General features: G+C 36.6%; 1 protein-coding gene and 1 pseudogene across 5 annotated transcripts in view; one reads left to right on the top strand and one right to left on the bottom strand.

Annotated features, from left to right (window-relative positions):
* The window catches only part of LOC132912265 (protein neuralized), a 122,130-nt gene that overhangs the window by 10,938 nt on the left and 89,477 nt on the right, over window positions 1-21,715 (bottom strand). For 3 of the 5 annotated variants that reach the window (XM_060969586.1, XM_060969587.1, XM_060969583.1), the window contains exon 2: window positions 1,279-1,445. In XM_060969586.1, the coding sequence (XP_060825569.1) occupies window positions 1,279-1,445 (167 nt within the window). Of the gene's footprint in view, window positions 1-1,278; window positions 1,446-2,221; window positions 2,569-18,371; window positions 18,484-21,715 lie in introns of those variants that run through there. The other 2 variants (XM_060969585.1, XM_060969584.1) reach the window with 2 other exon arrangements.
* On the top strand, window positions 19,228-21,371 carry LOC132912333 (uncharacterized; annotated as a pseudogene).

Below are 21,715 nucleotides of genomic sequence, written 5' to 3'. Positions count from 1 at the left end.
TTTTCCAGACGTTACAGATCACGAATGAAACTGTATATTTAGCTATTTCTCATGTCTGATACAAATCTGATACAATCTAATCTAATTTTAACTCATTGCCATTCGTTTTTATTTCAACTCTGAGAAAGCAAATCTATCGAATAGTAACATAATCGTATTCTAAAGGAAAAATTGGAGAAAGAACCTCGACTTCTCCTCTACGTTTTAACATTACAAACGATCCTCAAAAGATCTAACCCATGTAAAGTTTAAAACAAGAACCTATTTTTTTAACATGGAGAAAATCTCCACAAACGCACAACGCCCATTTTTCTGAAGTAACATTTAACCCTTTGCGGTTAACACAGTTTTCTAGTGGCACTACCAATTAGCAAAAAAGCAAATGTACTTTTAATTAATCTACAAACAAAGTTACCACAGATCACATTTTTTACTATTGCGTTTCTATTTCAATTTAATGTATTCGTATCGGCCGAGAAACAAACTGGATTTTACTAAATGACCTCCTCGAGAAAAAAATCTAAATCGATTTAATCTAAAGCTAAATTATCAGCCCACGTGAAATGACTCGGCCATTCTTCAGGGTCAGTCGCTCGTTAAGTTCGATAGACGCATGCAGAAAATGCAAATGACGAAAGCCGTCGAGCGGAACAAGAGTCACCCGATTCTCACAATTAACCGTCGCCCTGGTGTATACGATTTACGGGTAGAGAACGAGGAAACGCGGGAAAAACGGTGTTTTCCACCGTGGGGAAATATCTGCGGCTCGAATCGATTAATTGCATCGACCTCGCTGAGACTTGTTATTACGCGTGTTGGTTGACTTCGACAGTGTGTTTCCTGAGAATGTTGCACTCGTGTTGGTATAATTGCGGATTTGATGATTGATGAGCTTTTTTCAGTGAGATTTGAACGAAGAATGATGTATAACTTTGACTAATTCCCTGGTTACATTGTCTCGTGAAATTAATGGATTGGTACTATCTCTTGGATCAAGGAAATTAGATTAAAACCGATTGATTTTGTTAATTGTTACGACAAATATATCGAGAGCGTCGGTAAACACGTACATAATTAATTATGCGTGAAATTATAGTCAAGGAAATAAATATTCAACAGTACGTTAATAGAGCTTGCTCCTACAAATTATCTATAAATTGTCCACTTTACAATAGCTGTCTTTTGTTAGACATTTTTCAAAATTTGTTACAACATATTAATACCGAATAATTGGATAGGTAAATCGAGCGAATAGTGACAATTTTTAATGAAATTTACCTTTTCGCCAACCCGGACGGGTCGTGCGCTGAATGTGATGCCCCTGCAGAAGCTTTCGTATCTTCTGGCGATGGTACCGCCATTGCAGAGTCTGATATTCTCACCATGAACCTGATGGAACGTCAGTGGCGGTAGATTGTTGGTGCCTGCACTGGATGATCTTGGTGCTGTAACAATAAATAAATGGCACACGTTAATCTACATTCGAAGATTTTCTAATTCTATATAATTTGATAATTTGATTTCACACGTATTAAATTTAATAAACTTCATAATCAAAGACAATAAAAGGAACCTTGAATTACTGAGATATGCATATTCTACTCTTTACGAATTCCTAAGGTACGTCATAAAAATATAAGATATTCTTTTAAAACTAACTAAAAGGACTTAGTGTGTTTAAATCTTATGAAAACAAAAGCTGAACCTAAACAAAATTTCATCAAAAGAATTCAACAGTTTCACCTATTATATCATCAGAACACATCATTATATAACTCTATAATTGGCTATAATTGACCCTCACAGAAGGCACACGAAAATGAAAGGAGTGTTTATGGATGAAGACCCACGAGCTTTCCTCCAGGAACTCAAAGGGTTCCGCTAAAGAATAGTCCACAGGTCAATCGACATCTATGAAAAAAGATTTAAGTCAAATTACACGATTTCCCAACGGAACTATTATAAAAATAATGATACACCAGTATGAGTCTCAATTTTCGTCGACTTCTGCCTACACGTATTTCCAAAAATCCTCAATTATCGTAAATATCGAAAATTGTAAGAGGAAAACGTTATGAGAACCGGAAAATTCCTTCGAGTCAGTCTCTTTGCACGAAACAAAAGCGGCCAAGGAAAGTGATGGAGATACATAGGTAGTCGTATAACGAATAGAGGTAGAGAACAGATGGAATTCGATCGAGAAACTGAAATGCAAAACCACCTCTCGTGGCAGCTCGAGCGTTTCCACTTCGGTATTTCATAACTCCGACTCGGTGATCCGGAATGCGAGAGTTCTGACAGGATATTCCCAGGCTACGTCCAGGATATTCCCAGCCCACAACTGGAAACGTCGCCATTCCCAATGGTCCATGCGAAATCAAGGACCGATCGGTTTTATCCGCGATCACAGAACAAATTTTTAATTTCTGATTTTTACATGTGATTTCTATTTTATGCATGGACGTCGATAATTGGACAAATTTCTAATCTGTCCTCTGCTGGTGATCGATAGGAAAATTCGAAGACTTGCCTGTGTCCGAATTGATTGGGTTTAGTTTAGGACATGGACAAGAGTTGGCAAATTATATACATTTTTTCCTAGCTTGATAAATTTAGAAGCGAACTTTAAATAGAAATATGTCCAAAAACTGTAAATTTAAAGATTTGCCAGTATCTGAGAATTTTGTGATTTGGTGGAAAATTTTTCTCAAATTGCTAAGTTAATTTAATACTCGATATCGTAATTTTCTGACGTAATTGCAATATTGTTTCTTGGAACCTTATTTTTTTATAGGAACAATTAAGTTAATATATCATTTTAAGCTTGGAGAAACTTGGAAAAAAGCGATAGCATTCGATAAGATTATTAACCATTTTATGTGTTTATAAAATACAATTAATTATATATGTAAACCTTTTTGGCTCTGATTATGCTAATTCAACAAGGCAATGCAATGTTGAAGCTTGAAAGGAAGCGATAAGACTCGATCAGTACAGTTCTGTATGTAAATTTAAGATAGCGTTTTATCTATTTCGTTCATAGTGCAACTAATTAAAGTTGACGCAACTTAAACAGAAGATATAAGTTCAATTAACGTATATGAACGGAGTTTAGAGTACGATGTGTTATATTACTATACGATACACTATAATACCGATAACCAGAGATCTAAGTAATTTTCCAATTACAATTCTAATTGGAGCTAGACAATTTTAACGAATTAACAATCATTCTCCACTACTAAGTCAAATTGAACTTCATACATGCAAAAAGTCACTCTATTCTCATCACCAAAAAATATCACAAAATTTTTCTCGCGTAAAGCTGATCTGCTCGATAAACATAATCAAAACCAAAATGAAGATATTAAAAGATGAACCAACGAAGTACCACTGTTTTGCTCATGCAACTAAAATATTTAAAAATGAACCAGCAGAGGATCACGATTTTTATAAACCAAATAAGATACAAAAAGAAATCAACCAGCAAAAAATCACAATTTTAATGAACCAACTAAGATACAAAAAAGATGAATCAGCAAAAGATTCTAACGAAAAAAAAAAAAATCGAAAAATCACGAGATTAACATGGACCACAACCGTCACGAACGACAGTCCAGTTCCGACTGACTATCGATATGCGCAGGGAGGCGGTGTGTATCGCAGTCGACATCGTACGTGCGCCACGCACCGGAAACCACACGCTACTCAAGCGGAAGCAGCCGCGGCACAAGGAGTAAGGAGCATCGGCCGATACGCTTTCTCCGGGAGCGGATGCGTGCCGAAAAGTGCCGTTAACAATAACCGGCAACAGGAAGCGTGCGCCATTCCTCGACTTTTACAGGCTTCCGTCATTTCCCATACATATCAACGTTGATAGGACTGTTGATTCGAGTGCAGATTTTCTCAGCTACAAGAATAAGCGCGACGGTTCCATCGTCGTCATTTCTCTGGATTACGTTGGGAGCTATCATTGGAAAAGGAAATGCACTTCCTCCGGTTTAGTTTGTATCTTCCTCGTTCTTCTACTTTTGATGAAATTTTAAGCTTTGCCAAACTTGAAGCGATATATTAGCTTCATTTCACTATTGTTAAAATTGTTGGAGAAATGACACAGAGCAATGATTATTGGGATAATTATCGAGATCCTGAGCCTTTGGTTGATTTTGAACAGTATGTAATTTATATTATTGTATTTGTAAACTTCATTTTGTGAAGATGGAATTAGGAAACTGTTGAGGAATTGTAAGAAATAATGGCGAGTGTATTGCAGACTGAGATAAACTTTAAATATTCTTTTTATCGTTGCACAGATAAAAATACACAAAATCGTATGAACTGACTTGGCAACATTTAATCGACTGACACAATTTCTTAAAGAGAACGTATTCCTCTTTAATTGTTATATTAACGGTATTGTTTCTCTTTTAAGAGTAATTGGAACTTCTTGCGGAACATCCTAAAGAAGAACGTGTATGTTCCCAAAATTCCAGATTATCATATTTGAAATTAGATATTTGCTATTCCTCACTCAACTACAATTTTCACAAATCTCAAAAAGCAGATACCTGACAAAATGTCACAGCGCTTCTATTGAAAAGCAAAACTATCGAAAATTGATTTCAAATTGAATTCTTCAAGCGTGAACCACATTCCCTTATAACAACCAATTCCAATATTCCGTAAATCAGCTAAAGTTCTTGATATTAGAAGCACAAAGTCGTGAAAATATGCAATTCAAAATAAATTCCAGCATTCTATACTTGTTGTACATTAACGTGACTCATCTGTACGACTTTATCGGTCACCAGGGAGTACAGAAAAATGTTACAAATACTCAGCAAGAAGTTGCACGGTGGCATTAATTCGCTAACGAACCGAAACTGCGGTCCCTGTTTTCCGATCGATCCAGTCGGTCACGATCCATGGATCACCGGCAAAAATAACACACGGACGGATGCCGGTTTCTCACGGTCTGACTAAGGCGCGTGTTATGAACCAGTCGACCACTCGATTGTAATTTCTAATTCGTTCGTCACCCCAGCGCGAACGCTTTCGCTTCTTTTTCATCCGAGATACCGTTAGCTCGTAACGCGCCACTTTTCTACGATTCAAAGGGAATCCACGGCCGGTAATCGACTTCGATCAGTAGAAACGATCGCGTGCAGCCCTTCCAACGATCGTTCTGCTTTTTCTTTCAGCTTTTCAGTGCGCGAGAAATTGTGAAAGATTATGTCTTCGCGGAGTCAAGTGATATATAAGTCGGTTTTGGTTTTGGTGGGAATGAAGAGAAAGATTCTTATTAACAGACTTATTGAGAGGTTTATCTTACTGGTTATTCTGTACGTTTCTTTCGCTGAGCTTTTTTAAGTTTGTTAGTTTTTATGTGAGGAATACTGGGTGTTGGGTTGTTGGGATTGCTTCGTGGAGTTTCAAGAGATCGAGGCTAAGATTGGAGGCTGCTGCCTGGTAATTGAGTGTCGATGCCTGGAGGATGCAGTTTTTGTTGGTAATTGGTTGTAATTTGAAAACTCCAGGCGTCGTGGCTTTGATCTTTGTCAAAGAGTTGCGGAGGTAGCTTTAGAACAGGCACGGTTTAACAGTTATTCGTGTTAAAGGATTACTTGGGGAATTCGAGGTGTGATATTTATACTGAAATATTCGAAATTTCTCGCCAAATCTTTATTATCTTTGTTGGTAAATTCCAAGGCACGCTTTTGACAATTTTTGTTTCCATAGTGGAATATTTAAAAATTAATTGTAAGTTTGTAAATTTCGGCTGAATATAGCTGAATATTATGTAATAGAGGCAAAAATATTATATTTTTTGCATGGTATACTTATTCATGAACATAGAGCGTACTCGTAGCTGTATAAAAAAGGGAACTGGATAATTTGTATCCGGTTAATTAAAAGTCTATTGTTTCATTCATTCGTAGACTATCTCACGATTCCTTTATTTCACAGCTCTCTATCAATCCATATGCTATCTGAACAATGAGACATCGTTAATATCGAGGATGTATTTATGATCAATAAAAACCATATTTCTTTGAAAAGAATATCTCCTTCTGTGCCAAAAGAACCGGAAGAATCTTTGATGCAATTTGCAAGATAGAATTGCCTACCCTAGAAAAGATATAGTAGTCCGCACACTACAACTACCTTTAAAACTCGCCTTTTCTCAGTTCAAACCCGAGTAACATTTTCTTTTTAATTTTAGGAGGAATAACAAATTTCCAATCCATCCAGGAAACATCCACATCCACGCTGAAGTGTCCAACCTCTCCCAATCCAATCTCACCAATACATCACCCATTCGAAACCCGAGCAACACCAGAAACACGCAGCTATTCGCCAACTGCTGAAAAAATACCGTGCAAAGTACAAGCAGCCCGTATTTGTCTAAAACTCACCACCTCAACAACCCGTAGCTAATACATATAATAAATAAAAGAAATAACGATTCGAGAAAGCAATAGAAAAATAAAACAATAGAAATTATACTGTCCTGAGTGCCCCTCCCCATTTCAGAATAGTCTAAGAGCCAAACTTGTGTCTACCTTTTATTGTACACCATATTGCTCGAGTAAATCCAGGCTAGACATCGTGTTCCATTCGCAATGACCATCCTGCAGGATCGAAGAGGCGGCGATTACCAGGATCTAAATGAAATCACGGTTGCTTCGGCAGCACAACGAACGAGAACGACGACGAGACGCAACGGTACACGTCGCCAGATTCCCACGCTGAATAGTGGACTGCGTCAAGGAAATCGCGCCGAGGAAACACGGCTCGGTGTGGATAATCGTCCAGGACTCGGCAACGGCCGCGTGTCCCGTTCAAATCGCAGAGCGTTTCCCGCGTGAAATCGAGCGATCGTCGCGCGCCAACTGTCGTCCATCCGCCGGAATTGAATCATTGTACAGTGAGACCAGGTGAGACCTTCGTGCTGGGTGGTAACGACCATGATGACGCACAGATGAATAAATCTTTGTCTCTCTCTTTCTCTTATTAGGACTTTTCTTGCGATTGTTGGAGGAAGTCGAAGATGAAGAAGATGCTGGATGTTTCGTAGAATATGTAATAGCTACGTTAAAATAGGTGATACAAATTTTCAATTGAAAATAACCATGGCGATTATTTGGAGAACGATAGATTGAGATGTTAGGGATTAACAAGATGATTGGAAACGTTAGAGTCGAAGGATGAAGAATGAAGGAGTGGAGTTAGAATTTGAAGAAGGCATCTAGTATAATTTTGAGCGAATCTTTCACCGTTATCGGTTTCCATCGATGCATTTTTATTATGTTTCCTCGGTTACCTTCCTCTTTCATCTGATGTATTTATGAAGTCTTCCGCCGTATTAATAAATTGTATGTGCATATCGTCTGATCGCCATATGTATTGTATGATTCTTCCTGTTTAGAAGCAGCAAGAATCTTAAGTCACTTTTACATGACGCAATATCTCGTTTCACTGATAGTGTCAATGACATTTCAATGTAATTATGAGAATGAATAATTCATTTTATATAGGATACTTATTATATACGAACACAAACGTGTTTAATATAACTTCAACAATCTTTTAACATCAAAAAATTATTAAAATATCCAGAATCCAACTGAAAAAAGTTTCCTACCAAATCTTGAATGATACTGATAAATGAAGGAATAAATTCCTCTTCAAAATACATCTGTTTCTAAAAATTGCAAGTGGAGAATGTCAGAAAAATATGTGTAAGAAAATTATATCAAACAGGCAAATTAACAGAACAAAGAAGAGCACGTGATTAGCTATAATTAAATAAAAAGGAGTTTGATCTTCGTGAAAAGATGCGTCTCGGTAGCAACTAGCGAGTATACGCTTTGAAAGCTGGTAAATCGATCTTGAAACGGATCATCGATCAACTGGACTCGTGCAGCAGACGCTTTTACGATTGCGGCGGGGTCATAGTCGATCATCGCGAATCTGGCCCCTTGACCTCGACCCTATCGATCCCCGATGATCGACGCGGGAACGTGAACACTGTTAATAAGCGTCACATGTACGCCTGGTAACACATGTGATCCTATAACTGCGGAGCAAATCTGATATAAGGGAGATCGATGATCCTACGATGCCCGACAAAGGAGATTTTTTAATTGTTTAACGAGATTTAGTGTCTGATAATTAGCGATAACGTGTTTCATTGTTGAGTTATAATAGGAGTAATAACTTAGCCGGGTTTGTTACATTACAAATTGTAATATATGTAAATTAATGTGTATTTATGTTAATTCATTGATGTATACATCACGTGTATTTATATTAATTTATTAATATATGCATTAACGTGGATTTAGATTAATTTATTTATGTATGCATTAAGGTGTTGTTTTGCAACAAATTCTTCGAATTTAATACTAGTTTGAAAATGAACTTTCGTATTTTTGTCTTAGAATTACAAGAATTTGTATAAAATACGGTTGGTGCATTATATGGGTGGATGGTATTTTCTAAGATTGCGATGTTTTTCGATAAACGACTCAGGGGAATGAAGAAAGCCATCACTATCTTGTGGTCTGAGACCGTAGCACGGGTTAACCGCAGTCCCATACAATTAACATCTACTTAACATGTAAACCACTGCATCCTGTTTTCTTAATCGGCGAACAAGATCAGACTGTCATTCTCGTTGATACGAAATCGAAAGCACCTGTGTATGGCGATAGCTTCGAATGATTATTAATTTGTTTTCTATCTTAATTAATCCAACATTTTATGCTATTAAAGTTCCCATACACTATCTAATTAATTAAAGTATCATTTAAATTATCATTTAAGATTATCCAATGAATATTTTACGATAAGTAATTCAATACTAATTCTTTGATTCAAATTTATATTTTCTCCAATAAATTCTGATTAAAGACTGGTTAAAGATACGCTATAATTTAAATTATAGGATTGCTACAAATAAAAGGAGTAACAAAATTTTATTATCATAATTCTAATTTTGAGAAAAGATCAATCGGATTTTATCCACTAAAAAAACCCACAATTACACTGAATCTCTTCCGTACGTTGCAATTCTCGGCAAACCGTAGACAATAGTACCAACTTGACAGCGAAGCTTGTAAAGAAACAAGCCATCGTGAACAAAGTAAAATCATTGTGATCACGCTCGATCGTTGGTGCAACGAGGCCACTACCCTTCTGCGCCCGATTTTCGCGAATCCCAAAGCTTCGTGATCCTGACAAATTACGATTCTCGCGGGCTGGTCGCAATAAAACCCGACCAATTTTTCCCTGTTCTCCTTCAGGCATGTTCAGTCTTGGATGAAATTGAACTGCGTTCTGGAACCGGTTGGTGCGAGTTGGACGAATCGAATCGATGATTCTAGATACACGTGCGATTCTTCGAGAAATCAGAACGAGCCCGAGGTGAATTTCCATGTGGTCGAATATATTGGTTGAAGTATATGATTAGGCTTTCTTCGTTCTGTCGAAGAGTTTTTGGAAAATTTTCGAGAAGCAGGTTTTGACCGGAGGATCGCAGAATTTCGAAAGAATTGAAGAAGTACGACAAGTAAGGTTTATTGGAGATATTATCGTATATTTGAAAATGAATTATTGCCAGCTGATGGAGTTTGTTTAGTATGGAGAGAGATTTAATAAAAGAGATCAGTGTAAAAGTGGTACAAGTACATTTTTCCCAAAAATTATATAAATAAAGAAAAGCTACAAATTATTGTGAATTTAGTAAGAGATTTAGTAATGGGTTTAAATGTCTAGAAATACAGAGATTTTTATACGAGTGTCGAACTTTACAATTTTCTGAAGTTAAAGGTTTTGAATTATTGTGGAAAATAATATTTGTAGAACTGGAAATCCTGATTTTTCCCAACTATTTCATAGTGCATACGCTTGAAAAACTACCAAATATAATAAAGAAAAAGTATGTATAATAAGCCTCATTATACTTGTAACATTTTGTGTAAGGAAAAGAAGTGCTGAAATAGCTAAAAGTCAATCATTATGTACAGGAATTATTTCCTTCCTTAAAAGATGATATACTTTTTAAGGAAGTTTTGGAAGAAAATGTTAAAAAATAACATTGGTAAGCGCAGAACTTTCAGAATAAAAATAATGATACTAAAAGCGATGACCACAAGATCACCTGTCGTTGAATTAACGGTACAGCCGGGAAAGAAAGCGTTTGGCAGGTGAAAGTGAGCAAGAAAGCATAACAAAGACACGCTTAGCCGTCTGTTGATTTAGTGGACTATAATTAATGCCCCACGATGAAACGAACGAAAGATATACTTTACTTTGATCCGATTCTCGTTACGAGAATGTTCCAGTGATCTACCGCCATTCCACGAACTATTAGCATAAAATCTTGCTAATGAAATAATTGCTCCACGTTTGAATTTAAAATAGAATTATATCAAGTCATTCGATTATCCTACTTGTTACAAAAACTTGTAACATTGAAAAGGATATTTAACAGATTGTAACTTATAAATTCTTACACGAATTGGAACTCCTGTACCAAATTCGTTCCAAATATTAGCGAACATGATCAAACAACTTTCCACGAAACCAAACCAGTCGAGTACACATTTACATTTAATAATCGTCCTTTAGAACGCGTCTACAAGTCGTTGGACCATCGTTTGCGTGCAACAACGCGTTCAGCGGATTTAATCGCGAGCGCGTTTCGCCAGTATCGACCGATAGCTCGCGTAAATCGCGAGTCAATGAGAGTCTACGCTAGTAATTGGTCTATGCCCGCGCCTATGTTGCCATTCGCCGGTTCATCTCGTGGGAAACTCGTGACACACATTTGCACGGAAGTGTACCTCTTGTGGATCCTTGCATCTGACGCGTACTCCTCGCGCGTATTCAAAGATCCTGCGATCTTCGATCGAGAAAACTCGATGCTACCGAACGACTACGCCTCTTCACTATTTCAAGTTTGACTACTATTTTCCTTTCTTTCTTTTTGTGTGAGCATTTCAAGTACCAGCCTTATTGATTATTTGGAATGTTGCCTGTAGTGATTATTTCAAGCGTTATCTGATGACTATGTATTTGTGATTGTGACACGTAAGAAGGTACTATAGTGAATAAATCATTATATAAATTGCGAATAAATCATTGTAAATTATTACTATAATGAATAATAAATTGCAGATGTTCATACATTTAAAGAGTTTGCACATTAAAGATGTATTTTTCAAGATGATTAAGAGGGTCACTACGAACAGTTCTGTTCAAATTAAATGGACAGAAGCGAAGAAGTTTGTAACACCTGTGTGATACCATATAAAGAAGAATTGAATATACACAAAGAGTGAATATAAAAATCACGTAGAAAACGATCTTTTAAGTATCTCAGAGCAGTGTATATCAAATACCAAATATGAAATTTCTGCATCAATTTAATTTCTTTAGTTGTGCTCGCAAAAATGTTACACGCACATTCACAGTTTAATAACGAATAAATTTCGCTTCGTTTAAAAAAATTGCAGTTTATCGTTATATTTAATTGCGTTAAAATACATAGCAAGTATTATGATAGAATCCACCGAGGCTCCGAATGTTCTAATTTGTGGCTTCAAACAACAACTCAAGCTTCCAGCCGAGCGACGATCGATCGAAAACGTTTCGTTTCTAATATACAGACGTTCTAACAGCAATGCCAAGCTAGAATACCACGTTACACGCCACTACACCTACCATTATCACCGGTGCCAAAGTGAAAGTAATTTGTTACATAGGGAGTTGGAGCGCCGATGTAACAATGCCCGACCGCCTTCGCGATGTGAACGCGATGTCCTTTGCACGATGTAAATAAACGGAGCCTTGACCGAGCCAGCCACCCTCCGCCTCCATTGACAGTAATAAGTTTCTATTTCTGGGGCGCGCGAAAAATCTCTAGTAGAAAATTGCGCTCAACTGACGCTTCCTGCTGCTCCGTTCGTTCGACGAACCCTTTTTATCTCCAAAGAAAATTGTCGTGATAAGAAGAGTGGCCCGTTAGTGACACTTAGACCTATCAGTAGCTCGTCAAGAACTTATTACCCCTTTAAATCATTGAAATAATATACGAATAATAATATATGAAGACATAAATATATTGATTTGTCCAAATTCAAATGATAGGTACTTTACAGAAGGCTGTTAGGTATATAAGGATAGAATGGAAATGAAGTAATGGATATTTATAGGAGGCTACTACTTCACTGAATCGATCATCGTCCATAAACCAATCTGTATACATGAATTGACTGAACCTAGTTTCACAAGCCACAGAAGATCGCCAAACCACTGCCAGCAGCTCGTTGGCCAATAAACTTTGATCTCGTTTGAAGCAACGAAAATCTGGAAAGGATAATCTCATGGCTATTACGGTGAATATATTCTGACGAGCTGTCTGTTTTAACGAAGAGATCGTCTGAAAACCGAAATACATATACTCACAAGTAGATCGCGAATATTTATAGGTTGCGAATTCATATTTTTATGCATACGACTGAAAGAGTAAAAATTACCTGAAGCTATATTTCATCTTCTAAATATGATAACAAATTCTGTACGTCAGATATTTCATCTACTTTAGCACATTTCACGCATTCTATAAATTTAGTATCTTAAAATTCCCCATAAATGCTTCTATATTTATTCTTATTATCAGAAATCCACTGTAAGCCTAGTCTACAGCTATCTCGATAGCAATGAAAGCAATCAAACTTTAGGTGTTTCATTCGTCAGAGAACACGCATCTTCAACACTACGACCTAACGCAGCGTGCGTTCAACGATTACGCTTCGCTTTTCATGGCGACCGACGCGGTCTAACCCGGTGGAATCAGCCACTCCAAGTACTGTTAAGCATCCGTGGCACAAGTGCCACACCGAGGAAGTTCCAGTAATGTTCGCCGTGTGTCGAGAGCAGCGTATACAGAGCCAGGAGGGGCCTTGTTCCCACGCCCGACGCCGTGATCTTTGCCGAGCTACTTAGTCCTCCGCTAGAACGAGCCTCTCCTTCCCTTTTCCCTCCGTCGTTTCTTTTCTCTCGTCCTCTCTCGAGATCTATGGCCGTTCCGCTGCCTGACTCACCGAAAGGTGAGCGTTGCTCTCTGTTCTCCTTGCGACAGAGAACTCTCTCGCTCTCTGCTCCTGCCCGCTATCCTAAGACCAGAGGATATACACCTCCTTCTTTTCTTGCCCCGCAATGACTATGTGGGTTACATAAGGTGGCAACGCGCGAGCCTTGCGGCACGTTCGTGTAATAATAACGCGTACCTGAATCGGTGAACGGGAACGGGAGCAGTGGTGGAGATGGAGGGATGTTTAACGAACAGGAAGTCGCGTCTCAGACTCTCAAGGATGTTTCTGGTTCGGGATAGGATGAGGAGACTGGGGTGTTCTGCATAGAGGCGTTGAGAGGGTTATTTGAGCACTGTGTTGACGTTCGATGAAGTTTTGCGGATCCTGTACAAATATAGTGGCACTCCATCGTATTTATTACAATATTTGCTTACTAATGAATTGGACAAGTTTGGGTTAAAGTGTTGAGAGAATAGATCAAACAAATTTAAGTAAAGCGTAGGTTAAGAAAATTTACGATTAGGTTAGTGTGTAACTGTTTTGAGCATAAAAGGTATTAAGGGATGAGTGTAAAGGATGATAAGCCAAACCCATTTCTATGCTAAGGAGGTCGAAATAAAAATAAGTTATTGTTATTATTATTGATAAATTAGGTCAAGTATATGGTTATATAATCATTCATATTTAGGAAATGAAATTTTAATGCTGCCAAGAAAGGAAATGAACAAGTTGGTGAACAAACGCTTCAGTGGGAAATAATGATATATGCAGATCTTTTTACCACTAAACTAAGTACTATTAAGTTATATATTCCATATCGTGCTTTTAGATTGTTCGAAGATTTTTGAGACAGAGAAAAGTAGGGAAGAACTGTCGTCGATAGACGTGACTTTTTTCTTTAATTTTATGCTAGTTAAAAACTCTTTGAGGTAAAGAAAAGTGGCTTTCTGTTACAGCTTTTCTTAAAACAATAAGAGTCTCTCTGTCTATCAAGAAACTTCGGTTAAATGAGAGATTAGAGTAGTAAAATTAATAGGTAATTCTCCAAATATATTCTCAAAATACTGGCCATCAAAATGCAATTTTGTGCTACTATATGACAAGGAAGCAGTTACAAGAGGCGGAGACTTGTACGCATGGATAAGAGACGATGTTGCATCGTAACCATGCTGAGAAAAACAGAAGCTTATAAAAGAGAAAGAGAAGCTACAGTCTATGTCCATATGATATCTATGATTAAAGTAATCAGAGAAAGAAGGGAGAAGCTGCATCGCGTGCACGTGATGCACGTGATCATAAACAATCGGCATATTAAGCTAACATCTACACGCGAATGTAAATATGTCGAAATGATTAGAAGCGTGCAGGGTCTTCGAACTCGGCAGAATCGTCGGAATGCCAAGAAAATCGGTGTACACCTTCGATCAATGTAATCTCGAATCACGAAGGATAAACCGTCTGCTCGATCATCGACTGGCTTGCACGCTTCAGAGAGAACTTATCGATCGAATCCAAACAACAGCTATAATTTCATGAAGATAATATACATATTTTGGTATCGAGAATACATGCAACTTCTATCTATAATTTAAGTTTCTCGATTTTTTTCCACTTTTTTTCAAAAATAATTAATTAAAAGTTTACTTTTGTTAATTACGTATAGAAAGAAACGAGAACAGTTTGAGATCAGAGATATGAGTTTTAAGTAAGGAAACCGGAGAAATTTGAAGAAGAATGATATTAGTACTGTTATCTGAATTCCGTGTAGCTGTCTGTACAAGGAATGTTACCTGGTATGTCTTGAAAATTACCAACGATGAAACTACGAAATTAATGTTCTTATTTGTGTGTAGCAAACTAGCACTAGCTAATTTAGAAGAGGCTAAATTAAAATGATAATTATGTAGTAGGAATTTTTTGGAGGTACCAGAAATAAAATATAAATAGTCAGTCTACAGAACTTCGCAATTAATAATTAAGATGCTGTAAAACATTATTTCTTAGAGAAAAATTCAACGTCTTATTATCCAATCAAAACTTTCCTTTTAGTATGTACAATTAATTCCTCGTGTTAATTCCCACATAGTTAATTTCAATTAATTAAAATTCCATACCTACTTTTCACCAAAGCAGAAGAAACATTCCACAATTAACATTTCACGTTCGTATTTATCAAAAATAGTTCCTACTCTTCATCATCGATAGAACCATCACACTTCGCACTTGTCTCTGAAGAAAAACAATTCCTAAATTCCAAAACTTTCGCCATGAACTATTTTTGCACCATTTTTTCCCCTCCTTCCAGTGTTCGCCCCCTAATCACCGCCAAATGTTGCAGCGCAAAGGTGTTCAGGGAGTTTCACCCTAGGGACGAGAACCTACCCCTAGGAATTCGCGCGAGAAATGCCCCAGGACGACAAGTGCATATTCCCATCGCGGCGCTTTTAACACGGCCACCATCGTTGACCAAGGAACAATCGGATTAACGAAGTTAAACGATAGGGTGGCCACCCCCTACGCTTTGCATCTGTCGCGTTTCGCACGTAGAGGCTCGCGGAGACGTTGCGGGGGTGTAGCTTCGTCGATAGGAAAATAACAGCCGGTTTTTCACCCTGACAGCAGATTAACTATCGCAGACGGTGTAGAAATGAACTTCAAAGGGGTCGTGGATAGTTTTCAGGGGTGGTTAGTGATCGACGAACGGTGATGTGGTTTTCTTTCGAAATATCGGATCAAGCATCGTTCCGTGGCTTATTAGAGGATCAAACGGTGATGTTGGTTTGGAAGGTTTGAGTTCGAACGTATTATACATTGAAATTGAAAGATTTTTAGAGGATTTGAAGTGTAGTTTTAGATGACAGATAGTGGAACTTTAGTGTAAAATTGCTTGTCGATGTGTGGACTGATCTTGATATTGGAATATTATCTGTGCTAGAAATAGTGACGTATTAATATTATTGTCGACATGGATTTCAACTTTGATAACATTAGGTTGCGCGAACAATTTATCAGCTCAGAATGTAAAGGACGAGATTTATACGCGAGATCTTTAATCTAGCTTGAAAAATCAACAAATGGATGGTTCTATTTTCTAGAGATAACAATATTGCTAAACGTCATACTGTCGGTGAATCACATGATCGCGTCATTAACCAAATACATATAATCTTATAGTGCTTGATACTTTAATTTTCGAAGAATTGTACGATATCTTGGATACCTAATATCTTTCCTTTTTCTAACTAGTTCTCTTACTACACTGCACTAACATATCGTGTAAAATGTATTTTTTATGCAGCAGCATCAGAGAAAATGAATATTTCATTTGTGTGCGCGTTCAACGAACTAATTAAGTTGCGAACAAGCTAATTACCATCCGTTCACCTCTGATTAATTCTAACATAGACGCGTACCACGTTTTCCAATAGTCTCGCGGGAGTCTGATGCTCTCTACGTAATTTCTGGCATTAATTAATAATTATCAAACCGCGAACCTAAAACTTTCAGAACCATTCGAGATTAGGCTAATTATCCATTCAAGTAACCCTTATTTGGTCTATACTTTCCTAGTATATCATTCTTATTAGGATAATTAATTATTAATTTTGAAGCTTCGAGGCATAAAAGCAATTAGTTCGTTGTTGCTCCTCTTAATGAGTTACAAACTTGCAGAAAAGAAAAGCTCATGGAAAATTATAATACGACTGTTTGCACAGTGTATAACTCGTAACGTAGAATTCATTATGTAGTTGCTATTGTTTATGGCGAAAGAGATTAATAAAGTCACAGAGAAAATAATAATAATAACAAATAAATTTAAAAAAATGCGTAGCTTTAATAAAATTTAGTAAACCAATTAAATGTCAGTAAACTTGGTTTTCGTAAAATAAATCTTCAAATTTACGAGTACAGAAAAGAAAGAAAGCCTTTTCTATTAAAAACGCAATCGTTAAGTAGGCTTCACCAGGGTCAAACAATTCATAACGCGTTGCGAACGATGACTCACATGCGCGCGCGCGATAGCTAATGAAATTCCACTTCCTCGCGCGACAAAGAAAACGTATGTCTCGCTTGTTGTTGCGTCGAGTCGTGCCTTGTGCGCTAATTCCATCAACTATCCGGTCAACCAGCGGATCCTTCAGGTCGAGAAACGCTTAACAAACAATATTCTTACTCATCTTACGAAAACATAAAAAAATCTTTTTTTTGTATCTTACTGACTATCGTTCATTATAGTCATATGAAAAATTCACATGAGGGAACAGAGAAGCAGGAAAATCACGATTCACGTACTACAATGTGTTTTACGAACCGGCTGAGAAGAGAGTAACTCGGTCTTCTATTCTTCCTGATGAAAGAATGCTAGATTGAATAGAATATGGACGTTAGGTCGAAGCTATAGAAGCAACTGTGAATTAGAAACGAAGGCTGGATATTATAAAGCTTGATATATAGAGTGGTTTGACGAATTTATAATACAAATTGGCTTGATTTGTTCATTATTGATTTGATTATTATTGTACATGTGAAACATAGTTAAATAGTCTATTAGAAATTGTAGTAAGAACTCTGTGTTATAAAAATTGGATGTAAAATTTTATTAGTACTGAAATATGTATTAGAAGATTAATAGTTATCCATTTTGTGAAGCTGCTATTAATAGCTGAAATTAAGTATATGTGATAAGATATAATCGATACGAACCTGTAATCATATCTCATCAAGTGCGACAAATGAATTATATAAGTTATTAAATATTCGTATAAAATGTGCCATATGTAATTAAAATATAATGAAAGTAATTATCAATTTAATTGATGTAATAAAGAGGGCTGTAAAATTATGCGAATTTGTTATTCATAATTCGATTTGCCGCAGTAATTTACTGCTACTAAATCATTTACTAATTTATTCATTACTTATTGCTGTTATATTCAGTTTAAAAAAATATATATAAACTATACCGATTAAATTTGTATTTATTAATAAATGTTACAAAATAACGAAGAAAGAATGATAAAAAAATTAAGTTTAATATTATTACATAATTATATAATTCATATTTAAATAAAGCATGTAGGCGACATCTGTAACAACTCTACATCTGTGACATGGTGTATAACCGTTAATGTATTTATAAACGCGTAACGCACGTGGCAACACACATGTGGGACACCGTAAAAATACTCGAAATCTTAGCAGGAGGGATTTATAACGAGGAGAAGGGGGATGAGAAAAAGAAGACGTATAGATATATTCTATACTCACCGAAGACATTTCCTAAGAGTCTGAGACGCGCCACCCTAGTGGCTGTATTGACCGTTAATGGTCTCCGCGGTCGTTGACAAGATAATGCCAGAGCCATCGAGAATAGTTACCAAGCACGCGTTTATTGAAATTCAAGAGAAGCCCACGTATTCAGAAGAACAAATCCACGACCGAAATATGCTCCTTTTAGAATTTACTCGATTGCCTCCTTGGATCGAACTTGGGAAATGGGAATGTAAGCCTCTCTAAGTGTCTCGAGCTGTGGCATTTGCTAATTTGGTATTTTCTATAATATAAATTCGATAATCAAACGCTAGGTGCGATAATGAAACAGTTTACGACGCGCTTAACCTGGAAAAGTATAATTTTGAAATACTAGAGCGTTTGAATATTCATATAACTTTCTACTATTCGTATACGATGATCCGATAACATACTTTTTCGATTAATAAGAAGAAAACCTCGCGAAATGTTATCAAGTACTCGTAGTAATTATTTCGAAACACGAATTTGGTTCGTTTGCACCCGATACTCTAAACAAAATATCGATTAACGGTTTTTCGATATCAAGCTTCTTCAATATCACGTTACAATTTCGAAATACCAAAGCATCTGAATATTTACCATCTATTCGTACACGATTATCCGTCAACATAGTTTCTCGAATAATAAGAAAGTAAAATTCTGCGAAATATTGTCCAAATATTCACACTAATTGATAATTGTTCCACAAAATGAATTTGACCCGCTTGCACGCGACACTATATGCAAAGTATCGATCGACGATCGTTCGATAGCGAGGTTTTCAATATCGCGCCACAGCTCGAGATCTCGAAAAGGAACTCTAAAGTAGGAGATGGCGCTGTGAGAAAAGCGGAAGGAAGGAAGGAAGAGTACCACGCGACCGACCCATGTTTGTTACCTGAGTTTTCTCGCGGTTGAATAAGGAGAAACGGCAAAAGGAGCGCGAATTCACGCAGAGAAGCCAGGAAAAGGCGGACAGCTTGAACCAAGCCACTACAACGACTGGCTTTCGTTGCAGAAGCAAACTCCCCATCTGCTCTGTTCGTTGCTGCCCCAACTCCCTGCTGTCATTACGTGGTTGTGTGTGTGCGAGCACGCCCTTGTTTGTGTGAATATGTGCGGTTACCAATACACCTTGGGAATTCGTGCGTGGCGGCAGGCGGACGTTCTAACCTCTCGAAGCGGAAAGGTTGCGGTAAAATGAAACGCTATATATCTGGAGGATCTCACCTTGCGGATATCTCGTTGATAAGTAGTTACCTTATCTACTATTGCCCAACCGAAGTTCGAAGAACCGCTATACAACGATAATCATGAAAACTTTAGCACAAGCGAGACAAAAATCAAATTCGCGCGGTCGGTAATTGATGTATGTTTATCGCCGCATGGAAATTACCGATAAAGAAGAACATTATGAAAACAATGAGAACCCATGAACTGAACTTGTATCGTCGGGTCAGAAGTCCTTCACGACAGTTTAGGATAAAATAATTGAATTGTGGAGAATTTTATTTCACTTTGTACTTTGTACCTTACGCGATAAAGACGTTTGCGTAAAATATACAATACAAATTACAGTCAAATATGTTAAATTGTCAGCAGTTAAATATGACTTAAATACATGGACTAAACTTTAATTGTAGAGTTGCATGAATATTATTGATAAATTTAATATAATTCTTTTCTTTTGTTTATTTAGAATATTTTTTAAATTTTTCCATAAGAAATTATATGTTTCATTTAATAATTTTTCACGTTGTAGGAAAATATAACCTCAATAGGATAGGAGAGAGTTGCATAAGATATGCTCACTGATTTAGAAGAATAAAGTGGTGGCATGATTTTCCTAACCTCGACGGAGATTCAGACATAGTTAAGAGAAGAACAGAAAGTCGAAATTTCGAATCTTTCTTGACCTAGATCTAGACTTTTCAATAACGATCTCGATTGCAGGCAGTTGTACACGTATATATATATATATTACAAGCGTCGTGTGTAAACGTACAAGGAGGAGCGTGTATGTCGCAGCTGCAGCTGCCTGCAGGAGCGGAACACTGGGCTTTGGGGATGGCAACGGTTGCGCACCACCTGGCCTTAGGAAGCCAGCACCGGGCCTCGGCATTGGCGTAGACTCTACTTGAGACGAATGACCGGATAAAAGGGGAATAGAAGAGTACAATAGAGCAACGACTTTCAAAATTCCGGCACCCTCCTAAATACCCTGACAACCTCGCAAAAATCGATCGATAGCTTTTAGAAATATACTTATGCTTAGGAGATGCAATTTATTGCTATCTTTAATAGTATAATATTTTGTTATAATTGTATAATGTTAAATAAAAATTAATAGAACAGATTATTAGTTAGTTAGGAATAATATTCAATTAGAAAAATATTTATATAATTTGGAAGATAGGCAATATAAATTTTCTATAGACTATGATTTAAATATTAATTTAATATTAGGAGAGTGTTCAGGTGTTAAGATTTCATTTTTCATAAAGATGTTAATTTTATTAAATTAATTAAACTGAATAAATCTGTTAATTTGTAATTTCTTTAAAAATAAATGAATGAAATTTTAGAATTCGTTTTTCTAAAGATAAAAGTAATAGTGAATAAAAATAGATCAGTTTGAAATACTACAGCCAGGTCTATTTATAATACACTGACATTTTGCAATGGGAAATGAACTTAAAAATTGTTAGCGTACCTCGTTCTTTATATCATATCAAGATGCTTAAAAATAATCTGTAACAGACACATTTGTTAGTGAAACGAGTTTTAATTTTCTTTCCCGAGTTAACATATTTTCAGCTGTAGTTTTAAGTTCAAAATCACATCTGTACATTATTTGTCACAAGTAGAAGCTGGCGTCTCGGAATTACCAGTCGATCTATTTCAGTACTGTACAGGAGTCATAAATTATAATCTATATGTCTAGCAGCCAAATGTTGAGAAATGTGTGATATGAAAGACAATAAACAAACCTTTTACTAGAGATGCGTGTGGTTTTAGTCTAATGAATATAATTATTATTTTATAGAAAATTCTTTCATAAAAAAAAACTTACATTAAATATATCATTGGACATATTTTTGGTTATTATGTGAATTATGTATGGTGTGATTTCCTTTACAAGTTGATTCTTTATGCATCGATGGAAACGAAAAGCTTTATTGATAGATGGGCTACGATTCATTACGTTGGATGCACGACAAATGACGCAACACACAAATTTTCCCGCTTTACGAGCCAATAACTTTCACGGGGCATTACCATACTTGATCGCATTAATAGTCCCGAGCATAATAAGTCTC

Source organism: Bombus pascuorum, chromosome 11, assembly GCF_905332965.1.
Source record: "Bombus pascuorum chromosome 11, iyBomPasc1.1, whole genome shotgun sequence".
Taxonomy (NCBI): Eukaryota; Metazoa; Arthropoda; class Insecta; order Hymenoptera; family Apidae; genus Bombus; species Bombus pascuorum.
This window is presented reverse-complemented; position numbering and strand designations above follow the sequence as displayed.